Source organism: Canis lupus, chromosome 15, assembly GCF_011100685.1.
Source record: "Canis lupus familiaris isolate Mischka breed German Shepherd chromosome 15, alternate assembly UU_Cfam_GSD_1.0, whole genome shotgun sequence".
NCBI lineage: Eukaryota > Metazoa > Chordata > Mammalia > Carnivora > Canidae > Canis > Canis lupus.
This window is the reverse complement of record NC_049236.1, coordinates 40,316,511-40,338,144: the sequence shown is the minus strand read 5'-3', so window position 1 is coordinate 40,338,144 and position 21,634 is coordinate 40,316,511. Positions and strand designations below refer to the sequence as shown.

General features: G+C 38.4%; 1 protein-coding gene across 7 annotated transcripts in view; it reads right to left on the bottom strand.

Moving 5' to 3' along the window:
- ANO4 (anoctamin 4) overlaps positions 1 to 21,634 on the bottom strand; it is a 404,256-nt gene that overhangs the window by 102,813 nt on the left and 279,809 nt on the right. For all 7 annotated transcript variants that reach the window (XM_038558801.1, XM_038558802.1, XM_038558799.1 and 4 more), the window contains one exon: positions 4,711 to 4,817. In XM_038558801.1, coding sequence (XP_038414729.1) covers positions 4,711 to 4,817 — 107 coding nt within the window. The remainder of the gene's footprint in view (positions 1 to 4,710; positions 4,818 to 21,634) is intronic.

Sequence of the window (21,634 nt, the reverse complement as noted above, 5' to 3'; positions counted from 1 at the left end):
AGAGAGCCTTCTGATGATCTTCAGGGTTTCCTCTTGGCAGACCATTCTGCTTTTTTGGTACTTTGTTCTGTGAACTCTATTGTTGTCTCGTTGGACTTTCAGTAACATCTTCTCAACTTAGAGTATACCAGGTTCTTCCTCCCTGGGCTGCTATCTAGAAACTATGCCAAAGTCGGAAACTGATGCAATTGTAGCACTCATCTCATTTGTTTTCTGTCTCTCCAGGATCCCTATTCTTGGCTGCTGAATGTTCAGTGCCTTGAAAAGAATGGACTCCTACATTTTTTTTCTGTGTTTCCTTTGCTTGTTTCAGGTGGGAAAGTAAATCTTGTGGCTCCTATTCTGTCTTGGCCAAAAGTAGAAGTTACATGTGTTGGTCTTTCAGATCAAGACTTATGCTACTTCCTAAAATGAACCTCAAAGATGATGACTAGGAGGATGTCTCTCTGGTGGCTAATAAGGAAATGCCCCCTATCCTCTGGATCCTGGTAGAGTCCAGAGGCTTAGCCTCCCTGGGAAATGGAATATGTACTGATTCACTTTTTATTGATGGACAGTCAATCAATGTTTAGGTACTTTTAATCACAGTAACACAGTAATGTGTTTTAAGATGACTGACATTAACATTAAATGTCTAAGAAAAACACCTGAAATGCAAATACCTGTAGGGCTTTTGTATTTTGCCTAGCATGCAGGAAGCCCTCAATAAATAACCTTTGTAATGAATGAATAAATGATTATGTGGAAAGTTCTGATTTCCTGGAATCTTTACTGAGAATTCCACATATCTCATCAATAAACTTTCAAACATCTCAGATGTTAGAAAAAGCAGAATTCCCAGGGACCTTTAATAAGAGACCTTGATAATGACCCCTCTAATTTTATCATAATTTATCAAAGTCCTGTGAAGTGAGAAAGTGGTTAACATTTGAAGTCTACCACTTCACTAACTTCCCCTTTGAGCACCAATTTTGAAAATGTAACTCAATTTCAAAATTTACTTTATGTACTCACACTGTTAAATAAATATCTGTTGATCTATTAATTGCTCTATTTTGAAAGTGGATTTCAACAAGGTTTGATTTTCACAGTTGTAATAAATTCAGAGTGAATCTGGAAAACTTGCATAATAGTAGTTTACACTCCAGGAAAATGTCTTTAGGAAACACGTTTACAAATCAGTAGTTTTGTGTTATCTCTAATCAATGTTGGCTCATGGAAGATGCCACTTTCACTCATATACAGAATTTAAGAAACAAAACAAATGGGCAAAGGTTAAAAAAAAAAAAAAAAAAAAAAAAGAGGGAAGGTGGGAAACCAAGAAATAGAATCCTAATTGTAGAGAAGAAACTGATGGCTACCAGGGGAGATGAGTGGGAGAATGGCTTAAATTGGTGATGGGGGTTAAGCAGTGCACTTGTGATGAGCACCGGGTGTTGCATTAAATGTTGAATCACTATATTGTACACCTAAAATTAATATAATACTGTGTTAACTAACTGGAATTTAAATAAAAAATAAAAGACACTGGGATTCTTAAATAGAATTCTCTTTCATCAAATGAGAGAAACTTTTATAAAGGTCATTGCTTACTAGTAACAATACAACACTTCCTGCATTACTTCAGAATATTTACCTCAAATCGCTGTCTCTGTCCTTTTGGCTCCATCCTGACTACTTGTAAAAATAGCTCACATTTTGAGATGCAAAGTTAAGCACAATAATTGCTGAATGGCCATGTTGTACACAATTTTGACTCTAAGAATGCTGATGGTTAGACATTAATCATGTTTAAAAGATTTTCAATTCAGTTCAACAAACACTCCTACTCTATGCCAGAACTGCACTAGGCAATGATGATACAAACACCAACAGGGCAACTTAATTATAATTAAGGAGCTTTTTGTCCAACTACCAATTTTTAGGGATAGATTCTCAACACACTAGTGTATTCTAATAAATTGTGAGGTGTGATGCAAATTATAACATTAATGTTAGTGAAGGTACTGTTTGCATTTTATAAAATAATTCAGAATAGCTACTGCTATAATCATTTCATTTCCACTCATTTCTTAGAATTTTCATGATACAATGTTAATTGAATAGGTATGATAAAAGTTAGTGTAGTATACCCTAAGTTTGTTAAAATTACATGGGCAAATAGGGGCTAAATATGAAAAAAGTAATTAATGAAATATTTAAATTATTTAATCCACCAAAACGTTAACAGTGGTTCTCTTTAGGTGGTAGAATTTTCATAACATCACTGAAAATAAAGAATTCAAGATAATATGACTTGTACATGATTAATTATCAAATAAACACTCCAAGTTAATTGCCATAGGAATTCACAGGAAGAGAGAAGAATTCCTTCAATGACCTTCCAATGGTCATGGAGGACTTCATGGAGAGGACGTGTCTCAAGGATGGGTGACTGTTGCAGAGAACACAAAGATGTACCAGTCCACAACCCCGCTGTTAAGAAAGATCTAAATCAGGTTTGATTTTACCATACCCACCTGGAAAGACTCTCACTGAACATATTATTTCAGATGTATCCAGATTTGGACTAGATTGCTATAATTTTCTATTATATTTTAATTTATGCAGCTTGGGATCAGAGTAGTTTTTGGCAGCTTCAGCATACTAGTGACTCACACTGAGCTTGCATTCAACTAAACCTCTCAAGTCTGTTCTCTCATGATGTTGTTGAGCAACATTTCTCCCACACTGTACCAGAGTCGTTGTTTTGCTGAATTCGAGTGTAGGACTTTACATTTACAAACTATTAAATGTCATCTTGTTGGATTTGGCTGAGATTTCCAGATCACTGAGATCTTTTATGCTCCTGACTCCAATGACAAACATATTTAATGCATCCTTCCAGAGTCCATCGCACCTGAAAGTTTGATGGTCAGGCTGTGTAGGCCATGTACCAGTTATCAATATATTTGCTCCTTAGTTCCAAGAACACTTTCATTGCCTACCTTGCAATAATGGAGCTAGACCTTGCAAATACTTCTCCTTTACCAGGTTGTACAATGATAAACTTTGTCAGCAGAAGGCAATGAAAATACCCTGGAGGAAGAAGCTTGTCTTCCTGGTACCCGTGCTCTCCTCAGCAGGCTTCTGCAACACATGGCTTCTATGGTACCAACTTCCTGCAGGGCATGGTGGCCGGTAGCACATAGCACCTCCCCAAGGGCAGGTATCTCCTTGAAAAGCAGGGCTGTTGTGAAACACCTCCCAGTGAATGGCTTCCCTGGAACCCCTCTAGGCAGTTTTCCCCTTGTTCCCCCAGAAAACTGCTTTGCTACCTGCCTTGCTGTGAACCACAGCTATACCACTTCCAACAGAGTCTGGATCTCAGCTTTGTGGAGGGCATCTTCCTAGGAGTGGTAGCTGCCCCTAACACCTGCTATTTCTTTATTCCCTACAGTTCTCCTTACCCTTCATTAACCAATCCCTGATGACTCTGACTCGCTCATAGTTTTTATATTAAACTTTCCCTGTAAAAATTATGTGTGATTTTTGTCTCCTGACTAGACCCTGAGAGAGATAGCTCATTATTCATACTATTGATAAAAATCTTGTTTGGACAGAGTTAAGGACAAAGCCACCTGAATCCTGCTAATATATGTTAATCTGTTTAATAATGGAGACAATTTGGTAATATGGAAAGGTTCTCACAAAAATGCCCCAAATATAAATTATGAGTGTCCATCAATACATGAATGGATAAAGATGTGATAAATATACATACACCACCCCTCCCCCACACACATAATGGAATATTATTCAGCTGTAAAAAAGAATGAAATCTTGCCATTTGCAACAACATGGATGGATCTAGAAGATGTAATAGTAAGTGAAGTCAGTCAGAGGAAGACAAATAGTATATGATTTCACTCCCATGTAGGATATAAGAAACAAAATAAAGGAAAAAGGAGACAACCCAAAAGACAAACTCTTAACTAGTTAAAAGAGAACAAACTGGTAGTTACCAAAGGTGGGAAGGGGTGAGTCAGTGAAATAGGTGAAGAGGATTATGGTACACTTATCATGATGAGCACTGTGAATAGAATGGTTGAATCCCTATATTATACACCTTAAACTAACAACACTATGTTATTTATACTAGAATTTAAAAATAAATTTAAATAAAAATTAAAAAATAAAATACATATATATGAATTATGGAAGCTGTTTAATGGGGAAGGTGATTATTTGGAGAATGTCCTTATGTGTGACAGTTCATCTGTGCACTTGCCTAAAATAACTCCCCCCACCCTGCCGTCTTCCCACACCAGCCCCTTCTTGTCATCAGGTCTCAGGTCAAACCCCAGCTTCTCAGTGAAGCTTCCCCTGACCACTCCATCTCATCTTGAACTCACTATTTCCATTTTTTCATGTTACTCACTGTATTTACTTATTTGTTTATTGTCAGCTTTTAACTTCTTAAACATATACTCTAGGAGAGAACCAGGCCCAATATCTAGTCCAGTGCCTGGCACATAATAAGCACTCCATAAAAGATTTGTTAAACTGAAAGAATTTCTCCATGATCTTAGGTAAATGAGGTAACATGCTGTTTTAAAGAGATCTAAGGATGTAATAAGATTTTTACACTTGTGAGTTATCCATCTAGGGAGTTAGAGATTTTATAAATGATGAGCAGTTCTAGAATTGTTATATGAATTTACCACTTACCAATTTTGTTTTTTCCTTCTTCATACTTTATTCTTTGTAAAATATGATGTACGATTCTACTTCTTGTGGCATTGTTGAAGAAAGTGTCTTTGTTGTGTATGATGAAGCTGCACACACATATTGAAAACACAAGCTGAAGGTTAATGGGAGGTGATGAATCTAATCTTTGACATAATTTGGTGTTACTCATAGAGGTGTCTTCAGTCAGTCATAGAGAGGATAGTCTGGAACAGCACGAGAGAGCCCAGAGATCACACCAGGGACAGGAGGCTCACACCTCTCAGGAGTTTTGGTTTCAGTCTCCTGAGCATTAACATAATTATGCCAGGAAGGAGCTGGAGCTAAACGCAATTAAGAAACCTTAAAATAAACTAGTAGCAAGTTTAGGCCTCATATCTTGCTTTTTTCCTCAGGAAGATCATTAGATAAATTCACTAAAAATTTGTTTTGTTTTTATCCCCTCCTGTCTCCCACCCACCCCCTTCCATGTCACAACCACCTGGTTTTCAGAAAATTTAAGATCTGAAACTGGTTTGGATGGTGAATATAGGAGTTAGGTAATGAGCTCTGGTCTGACTCAGGACCTCTGTTCCTTCCCCATGTTTCTTGCTAGATGGGACACCTCTTCCAAAGCATATACTTAAAATCGCTTTCTTTCTCAGCCAGCGGCTGACCCAGCCACTGAAGTTTCTCATAGGGCTCATACACACACACACACACACACACACACACACACACACACCAAGACCCTGGTTTTCCACTGGATACTCCTACCCTCCTGAGAGGTTTTCCTGGTGACAGAGCTTCCAGGACCATATAATCCAGCATGAAATGGCCATGTCTCCCCTTCCTAGCAATGTGTTAAATGGTACAATACTAGACATAACTGTAAATATAATTGCTTCATAAATTAACTCAGCAAACTTTTGGTACCTCCTATGAGTTGGACACCATAGAAGGTATGGTATGTTGGCAGCAACGGCCTTCAAAACCCAGCTCAGAAGTCACCTCCTCCAGCAGGTCTCTTCACTCCTCCAATGCCACTCCTTCTCTGCAAAGAGTTCAGTCCCTCCTCTGTGCTACTTCTTATCTTGTAAGCACATCAATTTATCAATTATTCAGTATTATCATTTGTTTTTTCATTTGTTCATTCACTCATTCCTTCAGCAATTGTTTACTGAGGGCTCTGTCTAGAGTACTGATTACACAATAGTAAACAAAACAGGTAAAATCTCTGTTCTTGAGAGGCTCACAGTCTAGTGGGAAAGACAAACCATAAAGGAAATGAACATGATTGTATGGCAGAGATGGACAGAATCAACCTCCCTTTGCATCTCTGTATCCCACACAGGGCTGTGAACTCACTCAGGACAAAAGGCTGAATCATACTAATTTCTGTAGAACCAGTGTCTAGTGAGTGGCTGGTTCAAATACAGGTACAGGTTTTTGGATAGTAGTAAGTAAGGGCCATTGGTATGCACATTGGGGAAACTGCTATTAAATGTTTTTTTCAAGAAGATGGATTCCCAAGAGTAGTTCAAATATCAGGAAGAAGAGAGAAAACTGGCCTAGAGAAGATAGTCCAGGCATGGGGTCTAGTTTGGGAACAGCTGGGAATGTGAGTTTGGGATAACATACAAAAGGAATAAAGACCAGAGAATATGAAAATAAAATGCAAATCACATAAGCTGATTCCCCGGAGAAGTATTTTCCTCTCACTTTTACTTCCCTAGGAATCTGTTATAAAATACTGTTTTCAAAAAGTAATTTGACTTGGTGGATAAGAAATAAATGCTATGTGGGTGAATGAGGAAGCTGCAGAGCTTAGCTGGTATTTTCTTTAGGGTTTTCTGAAAACATTTTAATGCATCAAAGAGGAAGAGAGGAAAACTGAAAGTTACATTTAATGCAGCTCCTTTTATTTTATCTTCCACTGCGTTTTCACCGTATTTAAGACAGAACATTCCATTTTAATACCAAATAAAGATGCCATAAAGAAATAGACAAATAAAAAAGCCCATTTTTTGACTCACAATACCAGATGATAACTGAAAACTGATAAGCATGACCATGCTTGACAGGACAATTCTGGCCTAAAAGCCCATGTCCTTCCTCCATTAAATGGTTTTCTGCTTTCTTCTCCTTTTATAGCACCACATTACATTTTGTGAGCTCATGTAATAGTTCTCTATAATAAGCACTGCAGATGAGCTTCAAAATTTTGTTTTCCTCTTCCTTACATCTAGGTTGTACCTGGAGCCTGGAGGTTCTATAGTGGGAACAAATATATAGGGCACGTGCCAGGCACTATTCTAAGCATCCTAGATATATTAACTCATTCAATTCTTACAATCACCCAGGACACAGTATTTTATAGCTTCATCTTACAGGTGAAGAATCAGAGACAGTGAGTGATGCACCCAAAGTCACTCAACTAAGGGGGAGAGCCGGGATTTCAACTCAGGCCGTCTGGCTCCAGAGGTTGCCCTCTTACCCATTCATCTGTCTCTCTGTGTTAGAAACTTCCTGATTCCTGGAGGCTGACTTGCCTTGTGATCAGCCCAAGAGTTGCTCTACCTAGAATTCTTTCCTTGCTTCCACTCATTCTTTGAGCCTCATTTCAGGGCACATCTCCCTCTAAGGGTGTTCCTTGACCGAAAAGTGAGGTGGGCTACAATATGAGAGGGAAGGAGAAAACCATTTAATGCATAAGGAAGATGACCTTTAAGTTCTAACACTGCCCCTACTTCTACTTAAGACTTTGAAGTGAGACAGTCCACAGACTAAACCCTAATTTTGTCACTTACTATGTGGTATTGTAACTGTCTTTCAAGTTCCCTGGATATTGGTTTCCTTATCTGTGAAATGGAGATAACACTGTAATTACCTAGCTTTTTGCAGACTCAGATGAGAAGTCTTGCAGAGCCCCACTGTCTGGCATTTAATAAGGTCTTGGAGTTAGCTGTCATCTCGTTGCTGTTGCTTCGTATAGAAACTGTCTGCCTAACACACCTGACTTCTCTGGATGAGCTTGTTGAGGGCAGGGACTAGCCATGCTCATGTCTGAATTCCCAGCACTAGTACAGGGTGTGGCCCATGACAAGCCCTTACAATTGGCTCACATGGACTGACCTGTAGAATACCTGCTAACATTGGGGACTATGTTATAATGTTATAATATAATGACTAAATATCATTTCCTTTTATCTTGGCATCTACTGCTTCCTGGAAAGATTTCTACCCATTTCATCTTTCCAGCTATCACCTGAACCATTTTCTGCATGTTACCAAAGGATTTTCTTACAGAGTGTGAAACAATCTCATTTTCTCTGTCACTCTTTCACATTGAAGGGCCAAGAGAAGGCACAGTGATGATTCTTGAAATCATTGCTCTCAAGCTTTCCTTAGCCACTTAGCCAAAATGACCTTCTTCAAATGAAATCACTCACATACCCACATGCACACACACATCTTTTAGAAATGTATTCTATAAGTATGCTTACCCATGTACAAAGTGACAGATAATCAAAACACTCATTATGGCATGGGTTATAATAGCAAGATTCTAAAAAACGACTTAAATAATTCATCAGTGAGGGTTAAGATAAACAAATTATTATACAACTTAACAATGAAATACTCTGCATCTGTAAAGAGACAGAGGGTGTTCAATATAGATATAAAAAAAATCTTCAAGATACTACAGGAGAAAACAAGGTTCAAGAAAATCCCTCAGCCATTTGTATCAATCAAAGAGCCAAACATACACATATAAGGAAGTAGATATAAATGTAATGACATATTTATTTGCTTGTACATGCACATACTATGATAAGGACACATAGACATCCAGAAATACTAGCTGCCTCTGGGGAAAACTGGATGGCTGGAAAGGAAGGAAACTTCATTGACACATTTAAGAAATTTTTATCATATGCAAATACTACCTATAAAAATATGAAATATTTTTTAAAAGAAATTTTTAAAGGGAAAATGCAATTTCTGTTCTAGGTTTGTTCTCTACTTCACCTTGAAGGATAAGGAGTAGAATAAACTGAATTGGCAGGGGAATAATTATGTGATCAAGACTCTGCACATATATCTCCTTATACTACCCTTTGGAACAGTTATGCAATATGCCTGAAGTCACACAACTGAGAAAGTATTCAAAACCCATCTGTTGGTTCCAAATTTTCCTACTCATTTGTAAAAGGAACTGCTGAGAGCACATGCCTGCCTGTATGCATGTGTGTGTGAATAGGACTTTCTGGATGCTTTCATCTTGCCCCATGAGGAATGCCCTGCTGACCTGTCACCAAGTAATAGGCAAACCTGAGCCTAAAGTTCCTATTGACTCCCCTTGAGGATTTCTACTCCTGCTTTCTCTGGAGGTGAGCCACCCTCAGGTTTTACTTGAATCTCCCAATCTCCCCCTTGCTAGGAAGGGCAAAAACTGGAAGAGAATATGCCATGAAATTATGTTTTAGCTACAGACTCCCTGAAGCTGTGTTTATTTGCACTCTGTTCTATGTTCTCCTACAGCCAACTGTCCACAGGAGGGTTGGAAAGTACTGTGATATGCTGGTTGCAAACATCCTGTAAAATTCTGCTTGTTCTGTGCAAAGAACTGTTCACTGAGAGTGTAAAAGTGGTTAGGGGGTAGAAAGGGATGTGGGTATCATGCATGTATGTATTTTGAGTGAGGGTAATGCAAAGGTGGAAAGAACCTAGTTTCTCTCCTCAGAGGAGCCTCTATTCTTATTGGATAAAATGAGAAACACAAACATTCAAGGGTGTGAATTGGGGAAAGGTATTCATTAGAGCTGGGTATAAAATCAGCTTATCATCAAATGTGTTATCAACTGATTTTTAAAAAAATTTTCCTCTCAGGCAACAGCTATTAATTAACAGCTATTATTTGACCACACTTTCTTCACAATTAATTTATATGAATTATCTAGAGTCTAGTGCTGTTGAATAGGAATTTCTGAGATAATGAAAATGTTCTTTATCTATGCTGTCCAATATGGTAGCCACTAGTCACATGTCGCTACTGAACATTGAAACTGTGGATAGCACAAATGAGAAAGTAAGTTTTTACTTTTACTTAATTTAAACTGATTAAAATTAAAATATAAATAGCCACATGCAGCTAGTAGATAGGCAATTGCCTCAAATATGGAGCCAGTTTGAACATGTGGTCAAAGCCTCAGTAATGGGATCCTTATCCTGCATTTCCCTTTTGGCTACAAAAACTGGAGCAGGACAGTGAGCAAGGGGTGACAATGCCCTATAGGACTGTGTATAGGTCTTGGGTTCAAGTCTTCCTCTTCATTTTAGTTGTATGGCTTTGGGGAAGTCAATGAGTTTCTCTGGGATACAGTTACTTGTCAGGAAAATGAGGGTCATACAGTCTTAGTTGCCCAACAATGGGGTTAATCACAAAGTGAAGCTATAAAGTAGTGAGATAGATCATCAAACCTATGTGGTAGGTGACTGGACTCCACACGAGTCTAAGAGACAACTCGAACCCAACATGTCCCAAACAGAACTCTTGATCTATATACCCTTGTAAGGTAAAAATCTGCCTTCTCCCTCACCTTTCCCAACTTAAAAAAATGGCACTGTGGCACATTCAATTTCTCAAGTCACAAACTTGAGATGCATCCTTTATCCTCTCTTTCTCTCATGTCCAATATCCAATCAAATTCTTTGAGTTCCTTTTCCCAAATGTTATCCTGAATCTGATCCTTTATCACCCTCTTTGCTTTGAGGTTGTTTCCAAGAGCACTATAATAATTTCCTAACTATTCCAATTTCACTTTCTACCATCAGTTCATTCTCTACCTAACAAGGATCTTTTAAAACAAAATATCACCTCCTCTTCTATTTAAAACTCTTTATCAACCTCCTATAGATTTGGAATCAAGCCTAAACTCCTTTCCATGGTCTATATGCTCCTGCTACATGGTCTAGGCCTGCCTACACCAATGGTGCTTATCTCTTCTCTTCATCTTGCTCATTATAAACCAGCAACACTGCCTTTTCTTCTGCCCTTGGAAAAAACCCAGCTTGCCACTGTCCAGGGCTTCTGTTCATGCAACTCCCAGATTTTTGCATAACTTGTTTCTTTCCAACATTTAGGTCTCAATTTAAATGTCATCTCTTTAATACCTTAGCTAGGATAGTTACTCTCCTGTCTCACAAGTCTGTCTGTCTTTCTCTCTTCCATTACCTTGCTTTTTTTTCTTATGTTTTACTCTCTGAATTTTTGAGGGGTGGGAGAAGATGCATCTACATTTTCATTGTCTGCCTATCTTTCCCTCTAGAATGATTGCAACAACATATTGACTCCACATGAACCAGTGGAAAAACTGGCCAGCACAACTGCTGGGTTAACCCAGCACAACTGCTGACATAAAAGAATCATGAGCAAATAAAATGTGTTTTAAGTTACTAAATTTTCTGATAGATTGTTATGGAGTATAGGTGACCAATATGCCAGTCTTTTCTGATGGCTAAAGTTGTATTCTTTCATAATACAAAAGGAAAAGTGAAAGCAAATGCTTTGAAAAATATTTCAGAAAGCTTTCTCAATTAAACTTTTAAATAGAGATTTATTTTTTAACAAGGAGAAGCAAAGGTGATACAGTTAACCGTCACTTAAATTATGTCCTCAAATTAATGAAAAATCTAAGTAGGAACAAAGCAACCAATTAATTTTTTATGTGACAAACCTATTTTGAGAGTTTTTTTGGGCCTTAGGCACTGTGGTGCAATAACTAACTTCTTAAGTATAATTGTTATGAGTAAAACGATGAGATAACTATCAGGCCAAATACATAATATACATAATATTCAGAGTTCTGACCCTTTGGTAAAGATTTTAAAGCCTCTCCCTAGGATTAAGGTGATAAGCTGCTGAAATTTAAAGCAATGTGAGGAGACATTTTTCTTATTCCATTGGTCATTTCTAATTGTACTTCATGACATTATCTTTTCTATTTGAACATTAAATATAAATTAAGAAATACTTGCTCTTGAGACTTCCAGGTAAAGATGGGAAATTAAATACTTGCATTTAATTTGGCTTTCTCTCAAAAACCCATGAAAATAATAGTAATATGTGTATGTTTACATATAGGCATAAACCCTCAAGGAACAAAGCAGAAAGCAACAGCAATAAAATGTTGGAATGTGAGAAGCAGACTCACAGGTAGTAACAGACTTAGCAGATTCCCAAACCAGGTCTGGAAAATACCAAGAGCAGTCATATTTATACTACAAAATCTCATAAAATTTTAGAACTGGGGCACCAGTGGCCTCTGGAAGCAGGGTGAAAGGGATGTCAAAATAAATACTGAGATTGAAAGCTCTTTAGGAAGATGTTAGATCCTGAGATTTTCCCTGAAATTTAACAGAAGCCCAGAAAGTTGGTTTTTTTTTTTTTTTTTGTGAGAATTTTTTGTTTTTGTTTTTGTATGGGGTAATAATACAGCCCCTGAACTGTAAGACATCAGACATGGTTAGGGGTAGGGAAACTGGTAATGAAAACTGGTTTTCACTATGTGAATGTTTGCATCCTAGAAGCCAAGATTCCCAACGGTCTTCATCTGCTTAGGCTTCAGAACACTGGCAGCCAGGTTTTGACTTTCCAAGCAGGACACTGGCAGAGACTTCTCTGAGGAATCTGACCAGCTAAAGAGGAAAGATCAGAAGAGAAAGGGAATGGGGACTCCAAAATGAAACCCACCAGCCATTTCCCTACAACAAAATTACCAGTTGATGCGTCCCACCCACTACTCTGAAATTGTGCTCAAGTTTTACATTTCCTATTATTTAACATGGACAGAGAGCCAAAGATTACTGAGTATCTGAAGAATTCACTAACAAAGATAGAGAATAATAGAGAGAGCAAAAGCAAAACAGAAAGAAACATGTTAAGGATATTAGGCTCTGTGAAGTGGTGAAACATTAAAAAATATCATTATTCTCAGAAAGTTAAGATACTGTTATTGTAAAAACAGGTCAAAATAGGATTTTAAAAAGCCAGAATAACATGAAATTCAAAATAGTCTTTGTAAATTAAAACAAAGTGACAGCAAAATTTAAAAACATAATAGAAGCATTTGAAAATAAGTTGAAATCTTCTAGAAAATAAGTTCAGAAAAATCTCCTAGAGCAAAAATTTACAGATTAAATAAAAGGAGAGAAAAGACAGACATGAGAGGATCAGTTAGGAATCCTATAAAGAGGGATGCCTGGGTGGCTCAGTGGTTGAGCGGCTGCCTTAGGCTCAGGTCGTGACCCCGGGGTCCTGGGATGGAGTCCCACGTTGGGCTCCCCGTAGAGAGCCTGCTTCTCTCTCTGCCTGTGTCTCTGCCTCTCTCTGTGTGTCTCTCATGAACAAATAAATAAAATCTTTTTAAAAAAGGAATTCTACATATAAAGAAAGAAAAAGGGATAAATGATATGCAAAATTCAAAAATTATTCAAGAAAATTTCCCTCATTTGCAAATATCTTCTCCCATTCTGTAGGTTGTCTTTTAGTTTTGTTGACTGTATCCTTTGCTGTGCAAAAGCTTCTTATCTTGATGAAGTCCCAATAGTTCATTTTTGCTTTTGTTTCTTTTGCCTTCGTGGATGGATCTTGCAAGAAGTTACTGTGGCTGAGTTCAAAAAGGGTGTTGCCTGTGTTCTCCTCTAGGATTTTGATGGAATCTTGTCTCACATTTAGATCTTTCATCCATTTTGAGTTTATCTTTGTGTATGGTGCAAGGGAGTGGTCTAGTTTCATTCTTCTGCATGTGGATGTCTAATTTTCCCAGCATCATTTATTGAAGAGACTGTCTTTCTTCCAGTGGATAATCTTTCCTCCTTTATCAAATATTAGTTGACCATAAAGTTGAGGGTCCACTTCTGGATTCTCTATTCTGTTCCATTGATCGATGTGTCTGTTTTTGTGCCAGTACCACACAGTCTTGATGACCACAGCTTTGTAGTACAACCTGAAATCTGGCATTGTGATGCCCCCAGCTATGGTTTTCTTTCTTTATTTTAAATTTATTTTTTATTGGTGTTCAATTTACCAACATACAGAATAACCCCCAGTGCCCGTCACCCATTCACTCCCACGACCCCACCCTCCTCCCCTTCTACCACCCCTAGTTCGTTTCCCAGAGTTAGCAGTCTTTACGTTCTGTCTCCCTTTCTGATATTTCCCACACATTTCTTCTCCCTTCCCTTATATTCCCTTTCACTGTTATTTATATTCCCCACATGAATGAGAACATATAATGTTTGTCCTTCTCCGACTGACTTACTTCACTCAGCATAATACCCTCCAGTTCCATCCACGTTGAAGCAAATAGTGGGTATTTGTCATTTCTAATAGCTGAGTAATATTCCATTGTATACATAAAACACATCTTCTTTATCCATTCATCTTTCGATGGACACCGAGACTCCTTCCACAGTTTGGCTATTGTGGACATTGCTGCTAGAAACATCGGGGTGCAGGTGTCCCGGCGTTTCATTGCATCTGTATCTTTGGGGTAAATCCCCAACAGTGCAATTGCTGGGTCATAGGGCAGGTCTATTTTTAACTCTTTGAGGAACCTCCACACAGTTTTCCAGAGTGGCTGCATCAGTTCACATTCCCACCAACAGTGTAAGAGGGTTCCCTTTTCTCTGCATCCTCTCCAACATTTGTGGTTTCCTGCCTTGTTAATTTTCCCCATTCTTACTGGTGTGAGGTGGTATCTCATTGTGGTTTTGATTTGTATTTCCCTGATGGCAAGTGATGCAGAGCATTTTCTCATGTGCGTGTTGGCCATGTCTATGTCTTCCTCTGTGAGATTTCTGTTCATGTCTTTTGCCCATTTCATGATTGGATTGTTTGTTTCTTTGGTGTTGAGTTTAATAAGTTCTTTATAGATCTTGGATACTAGCCCTTTATCTGATAGGTCATTTGCAAATATCTTTTCCCATTCTGTAGGTTGTCTTTTAGTTTTGTTGACTGTATCCTTTGCTGTGCAAAAGCTTCTTATCTTGATGAAGTCCCAATAGTTCATTTTTGCTTTTGTTTCTTTTGCCTTCGTGGATGGATCTTGCAAGAAGTTACTGTGGCCGAGTTCAAAAAGGGTGTTGCCTGTGTTCTCCTCTAGGATCTTGATGGAATCTTGTCTCACATTTAGATCTTTCATCCATTTTGAATTTATCTTTGTGTATGGTGCAAGGGAGTGGTCTAGTTTCATTCTTCTGCATGTGGATGTCCAATTTTCCCAGCACCATTTATTGAAGAGACTGTCTTTCTTCCAGTGGATAATCTTTCCTCCTTTATCAAATATTAGTTGACCATAAAGTTGAGGGTCCACTTCTGGATTCTCTATTCTGTTCCATTGATCGATGTGTCTGTTTTTGTGCCAGTACCACACTGTCTTGATGACCACAGCTTTGTAGTACAACCTGAAATCTGGCATTCTGATGCCCCCAGCTATGGTTTTCTTTTTTAAAATTCCCCTGGCTATTTGGGGTCTTTTCTGATTCCACACAAATCTTAAAATAATTTGTTCTAACTCTCTGAAGAAAGTCCATGGTATTTTGATAGGGATTGCATTAAACGTGTATATTGCCCTGGATAACATTGACATTTTCACAATATTAATTCTGCCAATCCATGAGCATGGAATATTTTTCCATTTCTTTGTGTCTTCCTCAATTTCTTTCAGAAGTGTTCTATAGTTTTTAGGGTATAGATCCTTTACCTCTTTGGTTAGGTTTATTCTTAGGTATCTTATGCTTTTGGGTGCAATTGTAAATGGGATTGACTCCTTAATTTCTCTTTCAGTCTCATTGTTAGTGTATAGAAATGCCACTGATTTCTGGGCATTGATTTTGTATCCTGCCACGCTACCGAATTGCTGTATGAGTTCTAGCAATCTTGGGGTGGAGACTTTTGGGTTTTCTATGTAGAATATCATGTCATCGGCGAAGAGGGAGAGTTTGACTTCTTCTTTGCCAATTTGAATGCCTTTAATGTCTTTTTGTTGTCTGATTGCTGAGGCTAGGACTTCCAGTACTATGTTGAACAGCAGTGGTGAGAGTGGACATCCCTGTCTTGTTCCTGATCTTAGGGGAAAGGCTCCCAGTGCCCCCCCATTGAGAATGATATTTGCTGTGGGCTTTTCATAGATGGCTTTTAAGATGTTGAGGAATGTTCCCTCTATCCCTACACTCTGAAGAGTTTTGATCAGAAATGGATGCTGTATTTTGTCAAATGCTTTCTCTGCATCTAATGAGAGGATCATATGGTTCTTGGTTTTTCTCTTGCTGATATGATGAATCACATTGATTGTTTTACGGGTGTTGAACCAGCCTTGTGTCCCGGGGATAAATCCTACTTGGTCATGGTGAATAATTTTCTTAATGTACTGTTGGATCCTTTTGGCCAGTATCTTGTTGAGAATTTTTGCATCCATGTTCATCAGGGATATCGGTCTGTAATTCTCCTTTTTGGTGGGGTCTTTGTCTGGTTTTGGAATTAAGGTGATGCTGGCCTCATAGAACGAATTTGGAAGTACTCCATCTCTTTCTATCTTTCCAAACAGATTTAGGAGAATAGGTATGGTTTCTTCTTTAAACGTTTGATAGAATTCCCCTGGGAAGCCATCTGGCCCTGGACTCTTGTGTCTTGGGAGGTTTTTGATGACTGCTTCAATTTCCTCCCTGGTTATTGGCCTGTTAAGGTTTTGTATTTCTTCCTGTTCCAGTTTTGGTAGTTTGTGGCTTTCCAGGCATGCGTCCATTTCTTCTAGATTGCCTAATTTATTGGCGTATAGCTGTTCACAATATGTTTTTATTTTTTATTTTTTAAACAAAATTCACATTTTATTTAGGTTGAAATAAACTATACAAAATTGATTTTCTTCACCAAAAATAACAGCAATATTTTCTGTATTATTCCTAGATAACCACGAAAGATTTATTTTTGTAGGTTTTCCAGGTTTTGCTTATAAATCAAGACGAGGCAGTAGATATAGTCATGGAAAAAGACAGAGGAAAACAGACAAATCAGTTGTCAGTATCCATGGCCTCTGATCCTGTCTTGACCATGAACAGAGGTGTTCAACATACACCTGCTAAAAAGCTTACGAAGACATAGATGTTCAACATATACTTGCTAAACAGCTCATGAGGATGTAGGCTCAACAAAGGAATGTAAACAGTAACAACCCAATGTGGAACAATGGCAGGTTCTCTCATTCAAACTTTACCTATAACTTGTTCCTTCAAGTTCATTTGAAAAGACAAAATCTACACAGAAATCTTTGCTTGGCAAGCTCACTTTTCTCTCTGTCTGGTAACTCCCTTAACTCCATTATAGATTTGTAACATACTAAAACCCCTACTATTCAAAGGTCACTCGTGAGCTTCATTGCAACATTTTACAAAATGTACTCCTTCTTCCGACACCTCTTCAAAATTTATTTTTTCCTAAGAACTGATAGTTCAAATACCCGACAATTGGATCCAGTGATAACAAATGTTATGTCTAAAATGACTTAACTAAAACAATTCCCAAGTGCTATTAGCAGAGATCCCATAGAAGTGTAATGTGGCACTTTCAATGCTATCTTCTGGAAGAACAGTTATGTCTCCAAAGCACAGGAGTTCAATCAGGGGCCATTTTAAATAGGCAGATTATCAATGGCTAATGTACTTAATTAGAGGTCAATAAGTCAAGATATTCAGTGATTAAGTGGCCTACATACACCTGATAGATTTTCTTTCTGTAAGATGTTTCAAATTTCTTACAGAGTTTTCCAAATATCAAACATAAGAGAAAGCCTACTTTTAAAGTCTCTTAGGTATTTTCAATGGTTTCTGAGTTATCTGTAGGAAGCTCTGAATTAGTTGTATAGAGTTTGATATATGTGTCTACCATTAAATCCAGATCACGTTTTATATCAAAATTTATGTTAAGCAAAGCCAAGTTACTTGACCTTTGGTCTGTCAAAGTGTTCCTCAGGTATGCTTTGAGACACTTTCGCCCATTTTCATAGCGTTCATTCTCAACCTTCATCACAGGAAGAATACATAGGACTTTGAGCAATGCATAAAAATTAGGATAAAACTTGATGTCTGGTAGATGTAGGGCTTCATAAATGGTGGATGGAAGCTCTATATCTTTCCCTCTGTGTTTCCACTTGATTCTCCAGCAATGCAGCTCAGCTGAGAGTGTGTCAGGATTGGGCAGGTCACTTCTGTACATGTCAGCATGGTGCTCCTCCGATGTATTAAATTTGAGCTGTTCCATGACAGAGGGTACAAGAGATAAGCATTTAAGAGCTTTGAAGTGCTGTTCTGAGAATATATCTTTCAGTTCCTGAATAATGTGTTCCACTGTTGGAACACTTAGAGTTTCTTTATAGTAACTTTCAGAGGTGAGCTGAGATTCCAGGTTACCTTGCTGCGCTCTGCAGAATTTGCCAGGGAGTTTCATCTGAATATCTAGTTTAGTTGCCAAATTTGTGGCTTCTTCGAACCAAAATTCACGATAAACTTCAATATTTTCCATCACTTCATTTAGAGAATGCAGCACTGCAGTCAAGCTACCGGCTGCAAAGAAGACATCAGAGGTTTGCCCCTGGAGATTTTTCCCAAAGGCTCTTGTAAAAGATAGAACATTCTTAAGAACAACAATGGTAACAATGAAATCAAAATCTGTTACTGCACTACAGAGTACAAAAGCTCGACCAGCTATATAGTTATTCCATCTAATATTTGTATCACTATTTATACCATCTAAACATAGAACAAGTGCTTGTAGGAGATCCACTAAAATTTCAAAAGCATCATGCCTGCCTGTCCACTGAGAATGGCAGATTTCCTTCAGTTCTTTACCCTTTTCCTCATTATTCTGAAAGAGGACAGAAATTACATTGTCAAGCTCCAAAAGCAGTTGTGGAGATCGATGGAAGAACTAACAAACTTCCTCGATTGTTCCTGGTGCAACAGATACTCCCACAACAGGCACTGATTTTGCCAACCACATGTTTAAGGCACAGGAAGAACAAAGTGTGTAGACAGCTTGGGGATATTTCTCTAAAAGTCTAGAAGCAACAATTTTCATTTTGGAAGAAAATCCACTAGATACAATGTAAGCCTGACCACGACAATATTTCATATTTAACCCCCACTTCTCAATTATTGTAGTGTGAAATTTCACAGCCAAAATTTCCGCATTGGCTTCGTAAGGCAAGAAGCCCAAAAATTCCTCTCTCAGGTTATGAGATTCATCAACAAACCTCACCAACACAGGCAAGTGTTCTTCCCCTGCTATGTCCACTACATCATCAGTGATGATGGAAAAGAAGTGAGAGTCTCTCACTTCCCTGAGGGTTTCCTCCCGGATGCAGCTCTCACAGATTTCTAGCATCTGTTTCTGTTGTGTTTTTGAGCAGAACAATGTGTTAACTGCTGTTGTCTCAAAACGCTTTCTTAGAACCTCTTCACCAGAATTTATCCGGCACTCCAGCAGTGCTTGAAAGTTATCAGGAGTAAAGAGACCCTCTGGGATTTCATCAGTTTCATGCCCATCCAGAGGTATGTTTTGTTTTCCCATAAGAATCAAAATTTCAAATAAAGATTTTAGGTATTCTTTGTTTTCTTTCTCTTCGAGAGTCAAAGGTAAAATGTCTTCATCCTGTTCTTCACCCCCTTCTTCTGCACTGGGGTTCTGAGCATTGCTGTTGTTTATTTCTTTATGTTTGGGTTCCTGTTCAGAAGTTTCATCAATTTTTTTCTGTTTCAGTGTCCGGATTTCATCTTCACTCAATTCTTTTATTCGTTTTCTGTGTCTACTATGTGGATTGTTCAAATGACTGGTAAGATCAAATATTGTTGGTATTGCATTATCACGAAGAACTGTCCTATAAGGACTAGTTCTACAGATCATAGAGGTCTCAAAGTGTTTGGCACATAATCGATAATGTTTATTTAGTTGATCAGGTGTTTTATCTTCTAAATCTGCTATCCTACAATTCTCCACCCATTTCTGGCATCTGGCCGGATCCCGCGGGAACCTGAAGAAGGCCAGGTCTGACTGCGTGCTCTTCCTCGTGCAGTTGGGGGCAGCGCAGAAGTTCGGCATCGTCGCCCACCCACCGGCCGGCCCAGCCCTCCCCTCCCGCCTCCTCAGGGCAGCCCGCCTGCCCATCAGGGCCGGGGAGGGGAGCCAGGCCGGCCGGCTCGGCCAGGCCGAGCGCCCCATAATATGTTTTTAAAATCGTTTGTATTTCCTTGGTGTTGGTAGTGATCTCTCCTTTCTCATTCATGATTTTATTAATTTGAGTCTTCTCTCTCTTCTTTTTAATAAGGCTGGCTAATGGTTTATCTATCTTATTAATTCTTTCAAAGAACCAACTCCTGGTTCTGTTGATCTGTTCCAAAGTTCTTCTGGTCTCGATTTCGTTGAGTTCTGCTCGAATCTTTATTAACTTTCTTCTTCTCCTGGGTGTAGGATCTATTTGCTGTTCTTTCTCTAGCTCCTTTATATGTAAGGTTAGCTTTTGTATTTGAGTTCTTTCCAGTTTTTGAATGGATGCTTGTATTGTGATGTATTTCCCCCTTAGGACTGCTTTTGCTGCATCCCAAAGATTTTGAACGGATATAACTACATTCTCATTAGTTTCCATGAATCTTTTTAATTCTTCCTTAATTTCCTGGTTGACCCTTTCATCGTTTAGCAGGATGGTCCTTAACCTCCACGTGTTTGAGGTCCTTCCATACTTCTTGTTGTGATTTAGTTCTAATTTCAAGGCATTATGGTCTGAGAATATGCAGGGGACGATCCCAATCTTTTGGTATCGATTCAGACCCGATTTGTGACCCAGTATGTGGTCTATTCTGGAGAAAGTTCCATGTGCACTTGAGAAGAATGTGTATTCAGTTGAGTTTGTTTGTAAAGTTCTGTAGATATCTGTGAAATCCATCTGGTCCAGTGCATCATTTAAAGCTCTCGTTTCTTTGGAGATGTTGTGCTTAGAAGACCTATCGAGTAGGTCTTCTAACCTACTCGATTGAAGTCACCAAGTATAAGCATATTATTATCTAAGTATTTCTTCACTTTGGTTAATAATTGATTTATATATTTGGCAGCTCCCACATTCGGGGCATATATATTGAGGATTGTTAAGTCCTCTTGTTGGATAGATCCTTTAAGTATGATATAGTGTCCCTCTTCATCTCTCACTACAGTCTTCGGGGTAAATTTTAGTTTATCTGATATAAGGATGGCTACCCCTGCTTTCTTTTGAGGACCATTTGAATGGTAAATGGTTCTCCAACCTTTTATTTTCAGGTTGTAGGTGTCCTTCTGTCTAAAATGAGTCTCTTGTAGACAGCAAATAGATGGGTCCTGCTTTTTTATCCAGTCTGAAACCCTGCGCCTTTTGATGGGGTCATTAAGACCGTTCACGTTCAGAGTTACTATTGAGAGATATGAGTTTAGTGTCATCATGATATCTATTCTGTCCTTGTTTTTGTGGACTGTTCCACTGAACTTCTTCTTAAAGGGGAATTTTAAGAGTCCCCCTTATTTCTGGCAGAGCTGGTTTGGAGGTCACATATTCTTTCAGTTGCTGCCTGTCTTGGAAGCTCTTTATCTCTCCTTCCATTTTGAATGAGAGCCTTGCTGGATAAAGTATTCTTGGTTGCATGTTCTTCTCATTTAGGACCCTGAATATATCCTGTCTGTCCTTTCTGGCCTGCCAGGTGTCTGTGGAGAGGTCTGCTGTTACCCTAATACTCCTCCCCATAAAAGTCAGGGATTTCTTGTCTCTTGCTGCTTTAAGGATCTTCTCTTTATCTTTGGAATTTGCAAGCTTAACTATTAAATGTTGAGGTGTTGAACGGTTTTTAT